This window comes from Lycium barbarum, chromosome 4, assembly GCF_019175385.1.
Source record: "Lycium barbarum isolate Lr01 chromosome 4, ASM1917538v2, whole genome shotgun sequence".
In the NCBI taxonomy this organism is placed as follows: domain Eukaryota; kingdom Viridiplantae; phylum Streptophyta; class Magnoliopsida; order Solanales; family Solanaceae; genus Lycium; species Lycium barbarum.
The window spans coordinates 140260135-140282858 of record NC_083340.1 but is presented as its reverse complement, the minus strand read 5'-3'; the positions used below and the strand labels follow the sequence as shown (position 1 = coordinate 140282858).

Below are 22724 nucleotides of genomic sequence, written 5' to 3'. Positions count from 1 at the left end.
TTGATGTTGGTTATTGGTTCAATCCATGTTCGGTTAAGTTTTAGTATGCATATGCTGTTCTCGTGGATAATCTGATCCTTTTTTGTTTGTTTAATAACAGCAGTATAGACCTGAGTTTCAAGCATAAATTATTATCCTGGTGTATGCTAAGCAGTTGGGACCAAAGGAATATGTTACAAATAATTTATTAAGCTTCAACTCTTGTCTTAGCAGTTTAGAGAGAATACAATGATATATGGTTATTTAAGCCCAATCCTGGTGGTATAATCTGTTAACAAGAATGCTACAGACCGAAATATATGACGATATGGTTGTGCTGTTTGTTTGAATATCTCAAATCCGTCTTGTGCTATTAAGTAATGTATGAAAGGCATGTTGTTGAAATTAGCAAAGGAACAAGTTTGAGGCTGCAACAAATTGAGTAGACTTAAAGAATATTAGTCATATTATTCAAAGTTTATGACCAACTTGCTTGCGTTATATACCTGCTAACATTGTTTGTGTATCGAATCTGGAAGATCTGAACCTATCATTGCATATGGTCTTTGTCTCATCTTCGTTAATGTTAAATATGCACAAATATGCTACATGTGTCTTGCCTAGAATAAAATCAAGAACTGTATGAACCTTGTCTGCTGTGGCTGTACATGTTTCTTCTTCAGGAAATTCCCTTGTTTGTTGTCTTAAATACATTGAATGAACCTGCAAAGAGATCGTTTCCCTTTAAGTCATCAAAACCAAATTACTCAGCTTATATATCCCATCTCTATCTGTACACACTCAGTGGATTACGCCAAATGCTCATGACTTCATCATTAGACGCTGGTTATAATGCCTAACCAGGTTGATACACCACTGTTTATTGCCTTTTCCATGCGCATTTGATGCCTATCTTGACTGAGTATAAAGCTCCCCCCATGATTTTTTTTTTCTTCTTAACTGTACACGATATATGGAAGAACACCAAAATTAACACGCTGTTTTTGTCTCCTCTCCTGTTCAGTGTTCAGTTGTTTTGACATAAAGCCAAGAAACTATTTTAAAGTGGATAATAGACTTCGAAGCTAAATCAATTCAGAGTTCTGATAGATATCTGTGCTAAATGAATTTTGAAAGATGCCTACTGTAGTTTGGGTACTCAGACTGAATTTCCAGGACTTAGAATCTGTCTAAGATCAAATATACATAGGATATACAGTTAAGTCATCGAGGTAAGAGGAAGGTATACATTCGATATACACCTGATATACAGATCGTGATGTGTATATATTAGGTATATTGTGTATATGATTAAAACAGGCAGTAACACATAAGGCTCAATGAGGTATATGCGCATATCATGTGCTGTTTTGTTCATAAGACAATATGTATGTATATACATGAGGTATATTTAAATATACACAGAATATATACAACCTACTGATCTGTTTTGAGTGTGTATTTTACATATTCATTGATCATATACTAATCGTTTCCTTTCGTTTTTATGCATGACCATCCCGTGCGAGTCCAAGGACTCGTCATTCTCCGCATTCGGTGTTGGGCTAAAGCCCAACAAAATCTCCTTCTTGAGTCAGCCCTGTTCACAGCCAGATTAAGAAGACAAAAATCTGGGCCAAGCCCAATAGCAACAGTAACGCAGCAACAGCCCCCCTGGAAATGGGCTGAGCCCGTTTAATCATCTTTGCTCTATTTTTCTGCCCTTTAACTTGTATTATTTGACCAACACTTTTTTTTCTTATTTTGTTTTTTCCTTAGCTAGAATGAACCTTAGTGACATTAAGGGGTGATGGGTAGCTAATTCCACAAATTACGTTCCCTTCTATTTATGTTCCAAACTATTTATAGTATCTATAACATTTATTTGGAGTAATTGATTTTCAAATAGCATGCCTAAGTTTAGATTTTTCTACGTCACCATATCCGTACAACATAATTTTATCTAAAGATTTAAATTTGATAAAGCCCTTTTCTTGAAAAGCTATCACATTATATGCAAACTATTACATTTTGTACAAATCTTATGTTAAATAGCGTTTTTTTTATTTAAAAGTTTAGTCACATTTATAAGTCTTCTTCAAAATGACATTTTTATGAAAAATCTCAATAGTGCTTGTAAGTTTTATTTCATGCAAACTATCACATTTCCTATAAATCTTATTAAATAGCATCTCTCAGTTAAGGCTTTATCAATATTTTTTCAAGTCTCATTTAATATTTTGAGTCTTCTTTTACGCAAATTATTATGTTTTCAAGTATTATTTTAAACAATACTATTTTACTTTCGTTTAAAACCTTAATAACATTTATAAGCCATATTTCAAAATAGCATAAAAAGTACTCTTATACAAATTATTATTTTGTACAAGTCCTATTTTAAATAGCATTCTTACATGGCGATTTACCACTTTAGTCATATTTACAAAGTTATTTCCTTTCCTATAATACTATATTTACACTTAGCCTAACTAATCATAAGTCCGGTCGGTTAACCATTGTTAATGGGTCTTAAAGGGTGCATAATACCTTCCCTTTAGACTAATTGAACCCTTACCTAGAATCTTAAGTTTCGTAGACCTTAAACAGAGTTAACTTTAAACATAACTTTAATAAACTTTAGGTGTCCTAATTCACCATAAATAATTAGGTAGCGACTCCTTAAAAACATAAACAAAAATAGGAATCTCCAATACGTCATACTTCTAATTTTAACCTCCGGGTAAAAATGGGGTGTGACACTATATCGATTAGTATTATGAAAATCATAACAGAGTACAGGTATGTAGCATCAACGAAGAAAAATAAAAAGAACAAAATCAACATCTTAATAATATAAATCTGGACTTTCTAGTGTTTTCACCAATATTCCTATAAGTAATAACTTAGGATGATTCATTTATGATTTTGATGTTGTTTCAAACTTTTACATCCCAAAAGATTCACATCCCAGAGGATGAAGCTCCATTTTCCAATTGATTCAAACGATTGTGTGCATAAAAAATAACGGTTTTTAACCAAGCTTCAAACTCAGTAGCTCCATCTAGGGGTGTTCATGGTTCGGTTTGGGTCGGTTATTGATTAAAACCATAACCAAATCAATTTAATCGGTTTTTAAATGTCTAAAACCATAACCAAACCAAATAAAATAATAACCACCGGTTTGGTTATTGTCCGTTTGGTTGGATTTTTCGGTTTATGACTAGCAGCCATGAGACTTATCAATAAACATTAAAAAGTTGAAAAAAACATGTCTTTTTTTTTTGTTCAAACGATATATTTTATTTATAGTTTAAGGTGAAACATACATCATAGAAACATTTTCACTATTAGTGATAGTGTCGTACTCAAGCTACCCAATGTTGCTAAACTATTACATATAAAGCTAAAAACTAACTAAGTAGTGGCTGCACCATTTTTGTCATCTTAATATACATACCTGGAAATAAAGTAGAGCATAGGAGCTTTTAGTTGTTGTTACAAACATACATATTAATTAAACATAAAGACTACCTAAAATTAAAATGAAAATATATGAAATAAAAAGAACTTCGTGTAATGATCCCAAACTTTGGGGCAGCACTTGCATTTTGCCCTCAATTCTCCCATTTTATTAAAAAAAACTTTCTGTAATGATCCCAAACTTCAGATGTTTTTCTATCATTATCTCCAAGGCTAGGGTCTCGACTACAAGGAGTTGTTCTTTTCTGCTTTTTAGGAGGATTATCCACGGAAGAGGTATTAGGACATTACCATGTGCTTGAGTTGCAGCAAATGCTGATGTTACCGAAGTATCTTCTATAGGAACCTTCAAATCTACAACCTCTGTCCTTTTCATATGAAAAATATTAGAAGTTTAGGACCCATTCAGACAAGAAAAAAAGAAAGGTGTAAATTCGAAAAAAGAAGAAGAAACAACCTGAAATCAAATGACTGACAAAGAAAGGCTAAAAATTTAAGTTAAAGACATTAGACTCTAACGTGAGCTTCTATTAGTAGATTTACACTTAACACTTAAAGAGTTAAAAGACTTAAAGACATGGGCTTGAACATATTCTTAAAAACACAGGTCTTAAACAATCATGTGAAATAAGTAGACCAGAATCAAATTAATGATTAAAAGGTATAAAATATTTATAATTATTTATGAAAAACTAATATTATACATATAAATAATTATAAAATTTATGTATATAATTTATCGGTTTGGTTCGGTTATTTATTCGGTTATTTTTTAATATAACCATAACCAAACCAAATTTTATCGGTTTTTAAAATTTAAAACCAAATCAAACCAAACCAAACCAAATGTCGGTTTTTTTATTCGGTTTGGTTAAATTTTCGGTTTGGTTTTGGTTTTAACCAAAACCGTGAACAGCCCTAGCTCCATCTACATTGAGCTGCTCAATCGACTCCCTGCTCTCTGCCTAGTTTCTATCACTTCATCATATAGATTATTTTGAGCAATTAAAGTGTCTTCTACGGTATCAAGCTCTTCAAGCATGCTATTGAGTTGGTTCACTCTGTTTCGAGCATGAGTCGCGGCTAGATGTGTACTTGGGCTTAACTCCATATAAGGATTCTGAAAACGAGAAACAATCGCATCAGGAGTAGGGTGGAAAAATGAATACGGGTTACCAGTTGGGGAAAAAAATATTATTCCAATGTCAACATCACATTCTGTAACGAGTTCGCTAGCCTTTTTGTATTAACCTTCACGACGCTTTGAGAAGGTAGCATATCGGTCGTCTTGCTTTTCTATTTTTTTCATAGGTATCTTTTGGCGCCCTTTACCCTTCTTATTCACCATGCTTAAATTTACAAGGAGAATAATTAAATATTATTGATGAAACGTTTTGAGAAATGATACTTACAAGAAGAGCGATATCACGACTATTTATATACATCAAGAATTTCATCAAAACATGTGGTGATTAAATTTCTTGCCAAATATTTTAATTGATAGTAATCTTTTCATCACAGTGAACTTATCATGGGAAATGAAATTAATTTTTTCTTTAAATGTGTTTTTCATGTCAACCACTCCAATGAAATCTAAAATTTTAAGTTAAATTTGGTAAATGTTTTAATATACTCATGAGATTTACCAAGCTGGGCTAGCAAATATGATTATAAATTTAAGGAACACCAACCACATACCATAATCTTTCAAATTTTAACCAGAAATAGGAAAATATCTTCTTGCGCTTAATGAAATTTACCAAGTCCAGGTAACTAGTGACCAATTAAATATATTTAGAAGTACTACAAATGTCATACCAAACTTTTTGGATTTTATAGCAAAATCAAATCCTTTAGATGCATTAACATCAAATAAACAATAACTTGAATAGGATCGGAAACATTAACTTGAAAAGGTAAATGTTTTAATGAAATACAACAATGAAAACTCAACTTCCTATGTGTATTAACATTAGGCAAATCTGAAATTTGCTCTAATTGGAACATATTTTAACGGGCTGGTAGAAATAAGTGTGAATATAATTAGACGGAAAGAACATTTTTCGAGGGAACTTTAGAAATTGCATTAACGAAATGAAATATGAAAATATAACTTGTAGGCCAAGTTTTTTTAATGTACAGCTACTATATTACTAGATTCGATTTGTCGACCGTGAAAGGTTGTTAGCTAGTTCAATAATTTTTTTTTTTTTTTTTTGGCTAATGCTTGAACAATATGAAATTTTTTGCATCATCCAGACAAATTTAATAACCATCTAAAAGTAAATTGAAATAAGAATATCAATAGTTTTCTGTGCACGTCATGCACATTGTTGAAGAATAAACAAATTGTTTCGATGTTTGGAATAGTAAACCTCCCACAGTAATGGTGTATATAGTGATTCCTCTGGGGGAAGAATTATCTAATATGGTGAAATTATCTTTTACATGTCATTAATCGTTTCGCTTTTTTATCATGTCACATCTATCTTACTGGAACTATCCTTTACAATTAGATCTTCAGTAGGTATTCAATCTTTTATTTCAAAAATAAAACTTGAATGCCACATGACTTTCTCACAATTCGTTCCTTGCAGTTTTTTTGTTTTCCATATCAATCGGTTTCATTTTGATCGATCAGTCGAGATGGTTAGCTTGGGCGTTAAGAAAAGCAATCATTCTTACTTGAATTGAAATTTTAAGCAGCTTGATTCAAATCTTCACTAGCCTAAGACGGGCCCTCTGTTCAAGTATCCCTTCTTCTACTCAAGTCTCGGCAGAGTGTTTTTTATCTCATTCATATTATGAAGATTTTTGTTTATGAAAAAAGGGTCAAATATACCCCTGTACGATCGGAAATTGTTTATATATACCCCTCATACTTTCAGTCCAATTATACTTTCGGTCCAAAACAAACCACCAAAAGCCAACGAATCTGACCAAAATTCAAACTCATAACATTGCAACTCCTATAAGGAATAACGCCAGTTCTTCACATTCAAAGAATGTGCAAACAAGAATGCAACACTGGTGCTGCATTTGTTTCAATAAAATTCAAATGTAAGATATATCTCTATTATAACTCCATATGTAAGTGTAAGAAAATCATTAACTAGGATGAATTTCGCATGTGATACTTATGAAGAGTCCGGAGCCTAAAGGGTATAAAAATACACGGTATTTACCAAAACGGAATGACCAAATATTTATATACCAAAAGGGGTATATCGTGGGCTGATCCACGATATACCCCCAAAAAAATTTTCATCTGACACGAAGTCAACGAAAAATTTTAAAAAAATAAAAAATTGATTGTATAACGTGGATCAGTCCACGTTATACAATTATAACTTGTATAACGTGGACTGATCCACGGTATACAATTAATTTTTTTTTTAACAAATACTTGGTAAGACGTTGCCTAAATTTAAATCATATTTGGTTATGTTTTTAATAAAAAAATTTATTGATTTTTTTAATTTTTAAAGCATGATTAACTCAAATAAATATTTTAACACATGCAATAATTAAATGTGTTATATATGCGAACAAAAATAAAAAATAAAATATAAGTTAAATAAACGTCACACATTAACTGAGTAGTAAATGTTAAATTACATACTAACTATTAAACGGTACAAAACATGTTATATATTCTTGGAAGATTACATAAGGAAACAACGATCGTACAACTTAAGAAAAAACATAAAAACCAACAAGCAACAACAACTACTGATTTCTGTCGGGGAAACGATTCTTTTTATGACCTGTTTGCTTGCACGTACTACACTTCATTCCTCCTTCTAGTTGTAGTCCGCGCTCCTGAAGCCGAAGTAAGTTTTGTTTGAAAAAACTTAGTGTTTGACTGTAAGGTTATTTTAGTCAACTTTATATGTCGAGAAAATTAGTCAACTTTATTTTCAAAAATTGAAACCACAGAAGTGAAATTGACATTCACAGCTACATTACCCTGGGATTTTTACGTTGAAATCTATTGCGTATCATCATCTTATAAGTACATAAATCTGAAAATTTCATGCCAATTTGGGGGAAAATTGAAATTGAATGGGATAAAAGGTGTTTTTTCAAAAATAGGCTCGGCCAGTTTGTCCGCGTAGATCTCGAAAAAATATGCAAGTTCAAAAAAAAAACGCGTAAAAAGGACGTCCGAGCGCAAAGTTATGACCATCTAAAGTTTGACCACTTTACAACTAGTTTTCAAACAAAACTTACTTCGGACACCTTTTCAACCCCTAAAATGACGATCCGAACGTCTACGTATCCTTGATGTATTGAGCCTACATTATTGTACGCAGAAAAAAATATCAGGTTCTATATAAAATATTGACATTTCGGAGTCTTGACACACGACTAATCGTTGGTCAAAGTATGGAAAAATCACTAAGTTTTTTCAAACAAAACTTACTTCGGGCACCTTTTCAACCCCTAAAATGACTATCCGAACGTCTACGTATCCTTGATGTATTGGGCCTACATTATTGTACGCAGAAAAAAAATATCAGGTTCTAGATAAAATATTGACGTTTCGGAGTCTTGACACACGACTAATCGTTAGTCAAAGTATGGAAAAAACACTTCGGGCATTTTGGTTCCGGACTCCTATTTTGTAAAACGCTGGAATTTTTTTTTAATTGTATAACGTGGATCAGTCCACGTTATACAAGTTATAATTGTATAACGTGGACTGATCCACGTTATACAAGTTATAATTGTATAACGTGGACTGATCCACGTTATACAATTTATATTGTATAACGTGGATCAGTCCACGTTATACAATCAATTTTTTTTTTTTTTAATTTTTCGTTGACTTCGTGTCAGATGAAAAAAATTTTGGGGGTATATCGTGGATCAGCCCACGATATACCCCTTTTGGTATATAAATTTTTGGTCATTCCGTTTTGATAAATACCGTGTATTTTTATACCCTTTAGGCTGCGGACTCTACTTATGAAGATTATACAAGATATGTTGAATATATTATTAAAGATTAGGGATTCGTTCGAATTCGATATTTTTGGCCCAGATCTTGTATATATTAATATGTTTCACACCCAAAAAGCAATTGAGCTGCAATAATATTCCAAACTCGAACCCGTAAAGTTCAAATCCTGGATCCGCATATATAAGAGGCCTACGAGCTAATGTATGTATGAGAAAACAATTTTAACAACTATATCGAATATTATTATGGAAATCATGGCAGAGTACAAGGATGTAGCATCCATGAAATAAAACAAAAAAGAACAAAAAATCAACATCTTAATAATATAAATTTGCACTTTCTAGGGTTTTCACTGATATTCCTATAAGTAATGAATTTTTTTCAAACTTCACATCCAAAAGATTCACATCCCGGAGGATGAAGCTCCACTTTCCAATTGATTCAAACGATTGTGCATATAAAAAATAGCGTTCTTTAACCAAGTTTCAAACTCGGTCACTTCATCTGCATTGAGCTGCTCGACCGACTCCCACCAACCTCTCAGCCTAGTTTTTATCACTTCATCATATGATTTATTTTGAGCAATTGCAATGTCTTCTATGGTATCAAGTTCTTCAAGCCTGCTACTGAGTTGGTTCACTCTATCTCGAGTATGAGCCGTGACTAGATGAGCACTTGCACTTAACTGTATATCAGGATTCTGAAAACGAGAAACAACCGCATCAAGTGTCGGGTGAAAAAATGACATAGGCTTACCGGTCGGGGAAAAAATTATCATTCCAATGTCTATGTCACATTCTGTAACGAGTTCGCTAGCCTTTTTGTATAAACCCTTACGGCGCTTTGAGAAGCTAGCATATAGGTCGTCTTGTTTTTCTATTTTTTTCATTGGTATCTTTCGGCGCCCTTTACTCTTCTTATTCTCCATGCCTAAATTTCTAGGAGAATGGTTAAGAGATTATTGATGAAACGTTTCCTAAAAATGATACTTACAAGAAGCGCGATACCGCGGATATTTATATACATCAAGAATTTTATCAGAAGGCGTGATGATTAAATTTTTAAACAATTATTATAATTGAAACTAATCTTTTCATCACAGTGAAAATTAGGAAATTAAATCAATTTTATGCTTAAAGTATGTTTTGCATGTCAACCACATCAATGAAATCTAAAATTTTAAGTTAAATCAGTAACTATTTTAGTATACTCATGAAAATTACCAAGTTGGGGCTAAATATAATTTAAAGAAACACCAATCACACACCAAAATAATTCAAATTTTATGTATAAGATGCAAAATCAAAATTTTCATTTGCATAAACAAGATAAATTTAATATTTTTCCAGAAATAGGAAAATATCATAATGTGCTTACTTAAATTTACCATGTTCAAGTAGACAATAGTGAAAACTGATTATAACTAGAAGTGATACAAATTGCATACCAAAAAAGTTGAGTTTTACAGCAAAATCAAATCCTTTACATGCTTTAACATCAAATAAACATTAACCAAAAATAATAATAATTAATTAAACATTAACTTGAATAGGATCAGACACATTAACTTGAAGAGGTGAATATTTTTATGAAATACAGCAATGAAAACTCCATTTCCTATGTGCATTAACATTAACCAAATGAAATTTGCTCTAATTGGAACATATTTTAACGGGCTTGTAGAAATAAGTGCGAATATAATTAGAAGGCAAAAACCTTTTTCCATTGAACTTTAGAAAAGCATTAACGAAATGAAATAAATATAACTTGTAGGCCAAGTGTTCTAATGTACATGCACTATTTTACTAGTGCCAATATGTTGACAGTGAAAAGTTACTAGTTCACCAAATTATTTTTATTTTTGTTAATGCTTGAACAATATGAATTTTATGGAACATCCAGACAAATTCAATAACCATCTAAAAGTAATTTGAAATAAAAATATCAATAGTTTTCTGTGCAAGTCATGTACATTGCTTGAAGAATAAATAAATTACTTTGATGTTTGGAACAGCAAGCCTGCCACAGTAATGGTGTACATATAGTGATTCACGGAGAAAATAAAATCTCTCTTGACCTCTTACAATTTGAATAGAATAAAATAACTTTTTAAAATCTCTAGACTATTTCATATTTAGAATGTCTAGACTAATGACAATCTTCTTTAGTTTTTTATCTCATTCGTATTGTGAAGAATTCTTTTTATAAGGCACATCCTTTTTAGATCCATCAAGTGCTCAACCAGTCCCTAGGAGAAAGTATCTAAATGAATTTCCAACAAGTCAAAGTCAACGCCTATAACAAAAATTCAAACTCATAACATGCAACTCCAATTAGGACCTCTTAACCATTGCTTCCTCCCCTTTTGAGCAACTTGACATTGCAAGTAGGATGGGTAACCAACACCAATCAACGAATGGGCAAAGAAGAATGCAGCTAAGGAGTTGCATTTGTTTCCACCGGCACTTTCCCCGGGCAGGGAAGACTGAAAAACTCTGCACACAGTGAGATTGCTACAAGGCATATCGTCGCAGGGGTTAGTTAAAGCAAAATAAATCTTGAAACATGACAAAAACACAAGATATACACAGAAATTGTATCGCTTCGTAGTTGTTTTAACACAGATACGAATCAAAATTCGGTTGTAATTGCAGCATCTGCCAAAAAAAACTCTCTTCCAAAGCTAACTTCTTATAGAGTCTCTGTTGATGACTCATAAACTCCAAAAACAAATCTTTGGCCTGGTTTGCTCTTCTGTATGCTTCACTTCCTGAATGAACTACTATCAAGTCTCGGCAGATACTTTCTGCCTGACGTATATCCTACACAGAAACGTGAAGACGTAAGGAGGAGAGCAGTCAGACTCAATGAACTGAAACAAAAAATCTGATATAAAATGAAAGACACCACAAAAAATCACATGTTCAAAGCTTGCCCATCAATAAAATGTTTCTAAAACATATTTCCGATAACCGATAATTCTTCTAAGTATTTGCTTATTTGTATCTAAACTAGTTTGCCCGTTCAAGATTCCACCACAGATCATAGAGGGTAGTATGTACTAGCAATAAATCGAATGAAACTGATTTCACCTCATCGGTCTACTATTTCACTTTTTCTTCTTTTTTAAATATTGCGAAGACATCTTTTCTTCCTTCTTTTCCTGATGTGTTCATCACTTGTAATTTAAGTTTAGCGGTCAGGTGACCGAACCCACAAGGTTTGGAGCCACTATGACCTAGCTCTTCTTCCACAGCTCATCATAAGACATTTTGTACCAATGTTTAAGCACTTCCACAAGTATGTGTAAAGAGCACAATTCCTCAAGATCATGAGCATATACAAATTTTCTCCAGATAAATTTGATTCTTAAACCTTAACAACAACTGATCCCACATTCTCATCTCTCCTGTTACCCCGCACAGTTAAATGTCAATCAAGTTTGACTAGTGACTACTGAGCATCCAGTTTTTCACTCGTCACGAGTAACTATTCAGATATGCATGCTTCTAGAGTATCAAGAAACCTCATATATATGATATTTCCCAATATGTCGTCTACCAAACTCATTTGTGAAGTAGCACTGGCAGTACAATGTGCCATGCTACAGATCTAACAAATATGGTTAATTTGATATCCTACAACCATTTTCAAATCTAACCAATAAATGGTATGAACCTTACCTGGGATCTGTACACTAAGCTCCCAAGAGACGTCTTAATCATGGAGTGTCTCGTATCTCTTTCACTTATAACCATCGGCCTGTAAAAGGAAAATGGAAATAATAAATGACTCCATAGGCGACCAATCTAGAATATCTACGGACATGCTTGAAAATTCAACTCTTAAGCATTAAAATGAAATAGGATCTACACATTTGGCATAAATTATAGCACAAATTATAAACCGATGTTTAAGGATTTCAGAATATTTGAATTGTAGAAGCATGTTAAACAGCATTTAAGAGTAAAGACCCAAGGTGGTGGCACACAAAACCAGAGTGTTGCACCTCCTTTCCAGCTCTTTCACTTTGAAGTAGAGAGGGATGAAAAAACAAATCAATTTTCAACTTCTGAGAATGAGAAAGAAAAAGGAAAGAACAAATAGTGCCTCAATGGATGTGACAATTTTCAAGCAATCGCGAGTTGGAAACTCGGAAAATAGTATGTGCAACCTTATTTGTCCATATCATTTGTGGACACCTGTTTCCCAAAGATTCCAGTTAGTTACTTCTAGAACGTTACATTTCAAAAAAAAAAAAAAAAAATCACAAAAAGTCTGTTCCTCAAAATATTGGCACATCAAGTCTATATTCGCCATTTTTCCTGGGGAACTTTCATATGAGTCTGTTCTTTCTTTTCATCCACTATCATATCAACATAGAGGATCTTGAAATACCTATATCACAGGAATTCCAAACAGTAAACAGCATCGAATGTGAAAGGAAGCAGAGCATTAAACAGCATTTGAGCAAGAAAGTAAGTAGCAGTAAACAGAAGTTGAGGCAAGAAGTAGCATTGCTTTGAAGCTGTTTTGAAGAGTAAAACAAAACTTTCAACAACATAAACAAAGAAACAAGGAAAAACAAAACAGTGCAGAATGCATAGAACTTCAAGCAATCCCCGAAAATAAACTATTTACTGTTAGAAGGCACCAGAAATTGGGGAATTAGCATGTGAAACTACATATTTAGTATAGAGAGATCTTTCAAAACTATCCCAACTAGTCACCAAAAGTGTAGTGCATAGAGTGGAAGTTCAGACAAATAAATACCATCTATAGGCTCTTTACAAGGACTCAACCATTTCATATTTTGTGATTCTCTTTTATGTATTTTAAAGATAGATACCGTTCTAGAACCTCTAATTCAACTTTGAATCAGTTTGACCGTCAGAGAGAGAAAGAGAGAAAGTCTAACTGCAGAAGCAACAATATTATCAACAAAAAAGAAAAAGAAATTGCAGAAGCAACTAATATCAGATGGCATTGAGCAAGTTATCACTTACAGGGCCATGAAAAAAGGCTTATGCTATTGATGCAACCACAGAGCAGGCCTTAAACAAGTGGTGCTGCAGAATTGAACTAAGGTGTTTTCGCAAATCACAAGCTCAGGAAATATAAGCATGCCATACTACAGTTTTGTTTTCCCAACAATAACATGAAAAGTAAGAAAAAAATTAAGACAAGCATGCTTTGATAAAACTTTGCATCATGAACACATCAGTGTTGTCAAATGCGCGCTTAAGCCCTGAAGCGAGGCTCAAAACATGCTGAGCGCTTCGCCTCGCTTTATGTGCGCTTCGTGTCATCATCAAGGCTCTAAGACATACTTTTCCTTGCCAATGAGCCTCTTTAGAAGAGATGACACTAGATAACTGATATTTCACTTTATCATAATGCTTTTATAATTTCTTTGTCCATATATTTGTTATTCATGCTTATTATTTTAGTCTTGGACCCACACTTTATGTGCGCTTTGTGCTTAAAGCCCCAGCTGACCTTAGAGCTTTTTTGCGCTTTTCGCTCTTGATAACACTAGAACACATGCAGATGCTATCCTCACATCTAAACTAGTTCGAGTGGCTGGTTAATTGGCAAGGAAGCTCTTCTAAGCAGAATAGTCATAAAGCTATTTTAGCAAGTTTGATCCACGCCAAACATGATACTTAGCTGAATGAAAATGTGTTTTAGCTCATAATCTGTGTAGAGGCAGGAAACCAATTATTCTGATACACCCAAACAACACAACTCTAACGGGAGATAGATTCTAATCAATACAAGTCTAATACACGTGGGAATAGTATAGAATGATGAGTGAAGCCTAAACATTTAATTAATAATAATAAGATATAATTATTTCCAGTGAAGACACTACAATGAAAGGAGAGAGATCACAAAAGACTACTTTAGGAAAGAAACTAATTCTGAAAACGTACCTTCCCTTAGGGGACACAACAAGATGGGTTGGATTGTCCAAAAACTGATTTATTTTTTGAAGCTTATCTTCACAATCTACCACGATAATGCCTCGTGCATAGGGCATATATGATGGGCTGGGAAAAATATGTGCTTGTGACCAAACAGAAGTGTGCTCATGTATGAAATCTCTCAATGATGAAGGCAGCAAGTTTCTCTCCAAGTTCTCGACTAGCATGAAATGGTAATTTGAACATTGCCCTCCAAGATCTTTATCATGATCCCAGTGCCTGCTATAGTTATAATCTGTTGCTGCAGTTCAGAATGAAGAACTTAAGAAAAGTGCAATTACCACATCGTAACAGGTGATGGAGTTCCGTAGCACACCTTCTGTTGTACATCTCATGTCAACCACATTCTTGGCACCGCTAATCCCCTACAGGGAAAGGAAGAGGAGAATGATTTAGGCACATGCATCATCACTCAAATTAATGAATTATTAGGTGATAACTTGCCTTAAAGGACGAATCTGGCTTTGGTGGAGAAGACAAATATCTAGCTCTTTTACTACGAGCCAATCCTTTGGATGCTGAATTGTCTTGCTCAGAAGTATAAGTTGACTTGCAAGAGGATTTTCTGAGTTTCTGGTTTGCCAATTTCAAGAAGGAGGATATTCTTGGATCAAATTGGGGTGTGCTTTTTATGATACATATGCCTTCGATTCCAGAACTAGTCAAGTAATCCTTTTTTGGACCATGAAGCCAGGATAATACAAAGGTACATAAACACTCCTCCACTCCATTGTGAAATGAATGGTTCTCCTTGTGTATCTACCAAAGAGAGGAAGAAGAAAATTTGAAGCAAGTGAATCAAGCGAATGAACCAAAATGAATTACGTAGCCATCTCCTTTTACTCTTTGAGTGCTGCTGCTTTTAAACCAACATTTAGAGCAATAAAAAAGGAGCATGATGGACACAATTTTTAATAAGGTTCAGCAAAGATGTCAGCATTCTCCGGAAACAGTCTCCCTATCTTCCGAGATGGGGGTAAGGTCTGCGTACATTTTACCCTCCCCAGACCCCACACTGTGGGATTTCATTGGGTATGTTGTTGTAAAGATGTCAGCATTCTCAAGAAAGACGGTAAGCAAATTTCACTATGCTGAAAAAAACAGCAGCAATCTTTTTCCAAATTCTTAGAAACCTTAGTCCCCAATATGTTCACAAACCAACCCAATCCCTTAGTTCGTCTCACACTCTTTCCCTCTTCCTTTTTCTTTTCCTTTCACACCCTAAACTGTAAAGAAACACTGCTTTTATGCAAGATTGAAAATCTTGTCCTTTAAGGGGGAAAAAAATATATATATAGATAATTACAAATAAGGAAATACCGAAATAGTGAGCAAAGAATTCTGAAGCCCAACTAAGGCAGAATCCTTATTTATACCAGTTACCATAAACCTCAACCCACATCAACAATTCTTCCCTTTGCTTGAAATCCTCCATTATCAACAAGGAATTATCTCATCACAATGTCTCGCCAAATTACCCTCGGAAGGCGTCACCTAGTACTGCCAACTGCAACAGAGTCTAGGCATGCCTAAACTTACTAACCGAAACTGCATTGATAATCATATCTGATAGATAGCCATTGGTTGAAACCTTTTGCACAACAACAATACCCCTGGATACAATAACTCTACTGAAGTGATATCTAACACTTCCTGTTTTTTTTTTTTTCACTAGTGAAGTGATGACGGATCCAGTTTGGGATATGACAATTTTGATCGACGAAATCAAAAAACTCCGGCAAACCTTGGATCAACTAATGCAGGAATTATTTGCAACAAAGACTAGGATAATGGAGGAACTTCGTAGGTTGAGGGAGCTGCCTAATGGAGTACCAGATGAGGCTCCACAAGGATGACCAGACCCTAATTGGGATTTGCAGTGTTTTGGATGATTTTCAGTTATAATTTTTTTTTTTTTGAACAGAATTTTCAGTTATAATTATCGTAGGCACATTTTTTTCCCCCATCATCCAAGTTTATATATGTTAAGTTTATCTCGTATGAAGACTACCACTTTGGGTTGTTTTTTTCTCTTGTTCATCACTGCTTTTCTAGTTGCATTTTATGGTTTAAAAAAAAAAAAAAAAAAAGCCTAAGTGAAAAGTGACTGCCAAGAATAATGATGGTTATGTGAAAGTGACCGCTTGAAATATTTACCAAATCAGATTTTTGAAACGCATAGGAGTAGCCTGATCCTAATAAGTGGTATCAGAGCTAGACCTTTCTAACCTTGAAAGATGGCGGCACCTCCTACAATACAAGAAGGTCAATCAACCACAAGACCCCACAATTCCATGGAAATTATTAGTTGATGCTTTGGGAATATGTGCTCCTTTCTGAATAATTTCTCATAGCTCTGGATGAAACCTTTTATATGATCTTCAATACAGGCTTTCCACCAGCACCGATTTGGTCCATGAATGACTCAAGAAGTCACTTTCACATAACCATCATTATTCTTAACGATCACTTCGCAGTTAGGCTTTTGTTTTTTAAACATAAAATGCAACTAGTGATGAAGCAAGAGAAAAAAACAACCCAAAATGGTAGTCTTCATACAAGATAAACTTAAATATCAACTTGGATGATGGAATAAAAAATAAAATACATCCAAAATACAACAACATACCTAATATAATCCCACTAGGTGGGGTCTGGGGAGAGTAGAATGTACGCAGACCTTACCCCACCTTTTGAAGGGTAGGGATGCTGTTTCCGATAGACCCCCGACTCAAGGAGAGATGAAAAAGCATAAGTAATAATAAACAGTAATTATAAGCAGTAATAACAGCAAGATAATAGGACGACGAAGTAAAAGAAACAATCAGATAGTGCTAGAGATAAGAACAGGCAATCCAAAGCAGTATAGAAAGGCATGGCAAAAGAATAAGAGATATGCGAATGCTAGAATAAAAATACACCAAAATTACGCCTACAATAATTATAACTGAAAATTTGTTAATAACATCCAAACAAACAAAAAACACTACAAATCCTAATTAGGGTCTGATCATCCTTGTGGAGCCTCATCTGGTACTCCATTAGACAACCCCATCAACCTACGAAGTTCCTCCATTATCCTAACCCTTGTTGCAAATAATTCTCACCTAACACATGCTAGATATGATTGAGGATATATATTTGCAAGGCTTGCCGTACATATATATGTTGCTCTGCCATTTTGCCGTAATAAAATGGTCCTCCAATTTCCAAATAGCAATTTTCTAGGAACATTTGCATGAGCATGGAACAATATCGCACCCTCCCCATAATAATTTCCGCCTCAATCCCTGTGGGAATATATATGAAAAAAATGACAAAAATGGTCTCTGGTATTTGACGATAAGTTTAAGATGGTCTTTTAAATATATATTCTGAACAATTTTGATCTTTTAAGCTTTCCGTGAATGAGCACCTTTTGTCTTTATTAAATATTTAACAAACTCTAATTATTAGATTTAATATGATATAGGAAGTGACTATGCAACCATTTAACCCACTTAGTTATTTTATGCATAAACACTCCTTTTAAATATCCAAGAATAACATCATCTAATAAAAAAAATGTGATTACCAACACAACCACTAAATACACAATTCATAAGCTCTTTAAACAATAGAGGGTCATCACTTCACTAGTTGATGCTTTGGGAATATGTGGTCCTTTCTGAATAATTTCCCATAGCTCTGAATGAAACTAGTTATATGATCTTCAGTACAGGCTTCCCCCTAGCCATACTAATTTCCATGGAATCGAGGGGTCTGGTACTGCAGGAGGTGCTGCCATCTTTCAAGGTACTAGCCTTTGTAGAAAGATCTAGCTCTGATACCACTTGTTAAGATCGGGCTACTCCTATGTGTTTCAAGAATCTGATTCTTGAAACAGTTTGCTTAAGAAGGTAATGCAGTGGAAAATAAAATAATCAACACAAGAATTTTCACTTCGAGTCATTCCAACTGTAACAAAGACGGCCTTCAGAACCAAATATAGTCACTTCGAGTTCCTCGTGATGTCATTCCAACTGTAACAAAATATTGATGCCTACCTCTTTGTTAGCCTGAATTCACCCACCTGGCCACAACTACTTATCAGCCCAAATTCACTCACCAACCTGTGGCCAAAGAATTTTTTTGTTGCATCTGTAAGAGAGCCACTTATTTAGACTAAGTGATAGGTTGCACAGTTGCATAAGTGATAGTTTGCACAGTTGCATTCCAATGATATCACCACTCACCAACACAAAGAGTAAGCAAGCAGACTGTTAAGATCTCCTCCTATACAAGTCCGCAACAGACTGAGTATGTCATCTTGCTTTGGTCAAATGTCAGACCAATATCTGTAATACCCTTGAAATATCTCAAAATTCATTTCACTGTTTGTTATAGCTCTTTTCAAGGACATGCCATATATCTACTCATCTGGGTTGGATGTTGGCTTTAAGAACGCCAGAATCCAGTAGTTATGGCCCATACCCTATCCAGAGGCGGAGTCGGGATTTCAGCTTCATGATTCTGGATTTTACAATGACGATTTCAAGTGATAATAACTAAATTCTAAATATAATATTTGTACATATTTAATGAATTTCTTAACACAAAATACACTGTTTGAGTAAAACTAATGGGTTCCGCCGAACCCATATTTATTCTTCTAGCTCCACCCCTGACCCTATATATGTGTTAAGAAATTCACTAAATATGTACAAAAGTTAATTCAGAACTCATTACTAGCACTTGAAATCACTGTCCTCGAATCCGTAACCCATGAAGGCCAAATCTTGAATCCATCTCTACTACTCACCACGCTAACAACATATGACATGTTAGGACACTGCACTATACAATCCTATAGTGCATATATTTCAGTTTTACATCTACTTATCTTAAAACCTTATTCTCTATAGTGCTTCTCCATAATTCAAGAATTTGGTTAACACCCTCGCTAGTTACGTCAATTAACACAATATCGTCTGTGAATAGCATATACAATATAACCTCATTCTTTATTGTATTATTGTTAGTTAACTCCTAATCTCCTATAACTAAAGTAAGGAAGTATGGGAAATTCCTTTCTATCTCCTGTTATTCCTTTGTATCTCCTGTTACTGTTCACACACCAGTAAAGGCTCTTTCATACATATCCTTTAGTAATTTTTGTTGTCACTTGTCAATAATCCATAACATAAAGGGGGGTTAAATGCTAAAAAACCGATTCTTATTCTTCAACATTCTACTTTCTTGCTTCTTTTGATAGTTGAAAAAGCACAAAAGATTACTTGCAACGGTTGATAACAAGGAAATAGACACTTAATTTACATTTTACACATGAAAATATCAAAAGAAAAGTCTATGAGCCACGAGAACATTTTACTCACTAAATTTTGCTATAATGAGCTGATAATTAATTCGATAAGACTGAAAAACTTAATACCAAGTAATACCAATGAAGATGACACAATCCCAAACTAGTTGGGATCAACCACATGAATCCTCTGTATCTTAGAATTCAAAGATTCCTCATAGTTAGACTATGTCAACCTACCTCACCTTCCTCTTTTATCCGTGCTTAGGACCTGCTAGCTTAAAGATCACATATGCGAGTTTTGTTATGACTGTGAAGAGATTAATTTCAATCCCGAATTAGTTGTGATCAACCACAGAATCCTCTGTATCCTAGAAATTCAAAGGCTCATTATAGTTGGACTATGTCAACCTACCTCACCTCATTTATAAGTGCTTAGGACCTGATATGCTTAAAGAATATTCAGATAACATAAATTTTTGAAAACCTATTGCTCATGCTCAAAATCTGTAACTGAGAATTTGACAGCATCAGAATGCAATAGATATTATCACCTTGATTAGATACATCTGAAATTTTTTTCTCTCATATTTCAAAGAGTTAATGGTTAAAAAAACACACCTAACTATCACCCTTTTTTTTGCGAATTTCATACCTCAACTATCCATTATTCCCTTTACTTCCCTAAACTATCACCTTTTTGCGAGTTTCACATCTCAAGTATCCATTATTCCCTTTATGCATGAAAAAATCGAGTATGGTAAAAAAAATAAAAAAAAAATGAGGTGTTCACTCACTGCTTCAACAACGGCATCGTAGAAGAGCATATCATCTTTTCCAAAAGCATTACAAGCAGCACAAACAATCATTCCTTCCTTCCTTCCTTAATATATCTTCTAGAACTTTTCTTTCTTTTATAAATAAAAACGAAACTAATGTGTAAAAATGTGAATATTTCGTTTTTTTTCAATTTTTATCAAATAAAACCTACTAAAAGTAAATAAAAGGTCAAAAAATCAAAACTAATCCTAGAAAATGTTTAAACACTAAAAAAATGGTGAAACAATGTGAATAATTCGTTGTTTTCAATTTTTTTTACCAAATAAAACCTACTAAAAATAAAATAAAGCTCAAAAAAATCAAAATCAATCCTAGAAAAATATTTGAACACTAAAAAATAGTGAAAAATGGTTAAAAACAATTAGGTGTTTCACTCACCCCTTCAACAACAGCATCATAGAAGAGCATATCATCCTTTTTATAAATAAAAACGAAACTAATATGTAAAAATGTGAATATTTCGTTGTTTTTCACTTTTTATCAAATAAAACCTACTAAAAATAAAATAAAACGTCAAAAAATCAAAATTAATCCTAAAAAAGGTGAAAAAAACTCAGAGTACGGTAAAAAAATTAGGTGTTTACTCACCGCTTCAACAAAGGCATCATAGAAGAGCATATCATCAACGAAACTAATAAGGTAAAAATGTGAATATTTCGTTGTTTTCAATTTTTACCAAATAAAACCTACTAAAAATGAAATAAAGCTCAAAAAATTCAAAATTAATACTACTAGAAAGATATTTAAACACTAAAATTGGTGAAAAAACTCGAGTATGCTAAAAAATGAATATGTTGTGACTCACCGCTTCAACAAGAGCATCATAGAAGAGCATATCATCTTTTCCAAAAGCATTACAAGCAGCACAAATAATCATCCCTTCCTTAATAACACTACCACATTCACTATCCTGCAATTGCGGCGATACACTTCTAAACCTACTTGCGAAATCATCGATTTGTTCCTTCGATTTTAAGTCTTTAGCATTGAATTTTACATCGTATGTTTCTGGATATCCTTCGAATTTCACTGTCATTGTTTCGCCGTACAACGTTACTAGCACACCGTACCATGCGTCGTCTTCGTAAGCTCGATACTCTAAATCGTACTTCGCCGGAACTTTGCTGGATTTCTTCATTTCCGAAGCTTCTAGAAACTTCGAGAGTATGTGTATGTATATTTGAATTGATGATAGGTAGTATTCAATTGTGCATAGCTTTACCGTTTCAATTTTTCGTTTTTGCTTTTTTTTTTTTTTGGATGGAGAATAAATATTTTTAGAGTTAAAAAGGGTCAAAAATACATCCCGAAGTATATTTTTTATTTTTTTATTTTCTAGCTGAACTATTAAGTGTCAATCATTTTTTTTTAATTTTTTAATTAAACTATTAAGTGTGAGAGTTTTCTATCTAAATTCTCACTAATGAGTTTGCAAAACATACTTTAGCTATAAGTTATTCAGTTTTCCTACGTAAATTAGCACCAATAAGATTGCAAAAGACCCCTCAAAATTGATAATTGAGGTGTATTTTGCAAACTATTTTGTGATAGTTCAGGTAGAAAAAGTGAAAGAATTACTAGTTGAGGTGCATTTTACAAACTAATTGGCGATAGTTTAGGTAGGAAATTCTCACCTCTCATAGTTCAGATAGGAAACTAAAAAAAAATGTGATATTTGAAATGTGTTTTTGACTATTATCTCAGTTTTTTAAGATATACTCCGTCTTCGTATTATTTGACTAGGCACAAAATTTAAAAAATAAAGAAAAATTTTATATTTATGATTTAAAATAAATCTTAGATATTTGTGTGGTTATAAATTATTTCATTAATGGTAAAAGATGAACTTTAAAAATAGTGTTGTTATAAATCATTTCATTAAGGACAAGTGAGTAACTCTTTCTTTAGAGAGTTGCTTCTAATTTTAGAGATGTGACATTCTATTTGAGACAGAATAAAAGGAAAGAGTGTGATATAAATGGGATTGATTTAGGATAAGAGTAAAAATTTGATATATATATATAAAATTGATTATCTAAATCGAATATAAAGAAAATAAATAATTTATCTATTTAATTTGTGTTTGGACGTAAATTTGGAAATATTTTTCATTTCCGGTACTGTAGATTCTTCAAAATAAGTTTGGAAACTTCGAGTGTATGTGTACGTG

The 22724-nt window shown here is 33.4% G+C and overlaps 2 protein-coding genes across 3 annotated transcripts; both read right to left on the bottom strand.

Moving 5' to 3' along the window:
* Positions 1 to 8776: 8776 nt before the first annotated feature.
* On the bottom strand, positions 8777 to 9314 carry LOC132638724 (agamous-like MADS-box protein AGL29). Its single transcript, XM_060355507.1, has one exon. The coding sequence runs from the start codon at positions 9312 to 9314 to the stop codon at positions 8829 to 8831; it is 486 nt and encodes a 161-aa protein (XP_060211490.1). The 3' UTR covers positions 8777 to 8828.
* Positions 9315 to 10966: 1652 nt separating this feature from the next.
* On the bottom strand, positions 10967 to 21820 carry LOC132636674 (uncharacterized). Of its 2 annotated transcripts, none has more exons than XM_060353643.1 (6): positions 21360 to 21820; positions 14857 to 15171; positions 14729 to 14777; positions 14362 to 14647; positions 12109 to 12187; positions 10967 to 11247 (listed from the first exon to the last, which is right to left on the bottom strand). In XM_060353643.1, exons 1-6 carry the CDS (start codon positions 21690 to 21692, stop codon positions 11041 to 11043), a joined length of 1269 nt encoding a protein of 422 aa, XP_060209626.1. In that variant the 5' UTR covers positions 21693 to 21820; the 3' UTR covers positions 10967 to 11040. The 2 variants fall into 2 exon arrangements, with proteins under 2 accessions (XP_060209626.1, XP_060209625.1); XM_060353642.1 differs by having other exon boundaries at positions 14362 to 14653; positions 21360 to 21819.
* Positions 21821 to 22724: the final 904 nt, after the last annotated feature.

What these genes read in the sequence shown, in the direction of transcription:
- LOC132638724 (XM_060355507.1), bottom strand. Translation starts at nt 9,314, where the DNA reads ATGAAAAAAATAGAAAAACAAGACGACCTATATGCTAGCTTCTCAAAG.
- LOC132636674 (XM_060353642.1), bottom strand. Translation starts at nt 21,692, where the DNA reads ATGAAGAAATCCAGCAAAGTTCCGGCGAAGTACGATTTAGAGTATCGA. An exon ending in CATGAGATGTACAACAGAAG is followed by an intron (nt 14,654 to 14,728) that starts GTGTGCTACGGA and finishes TCTGAACTGCAG; the next exon opens with CAACAGATTATAACTATAGC. An exon ending in GCTTAGTGTACAGATCCCAG is followed by an intron (nt 11,248 to 12,108) that starts GTAAGGTTCATA and finishes GTTTCTGTGTAG; the next exon opens with GATATACGTCAGGCAGAAAG.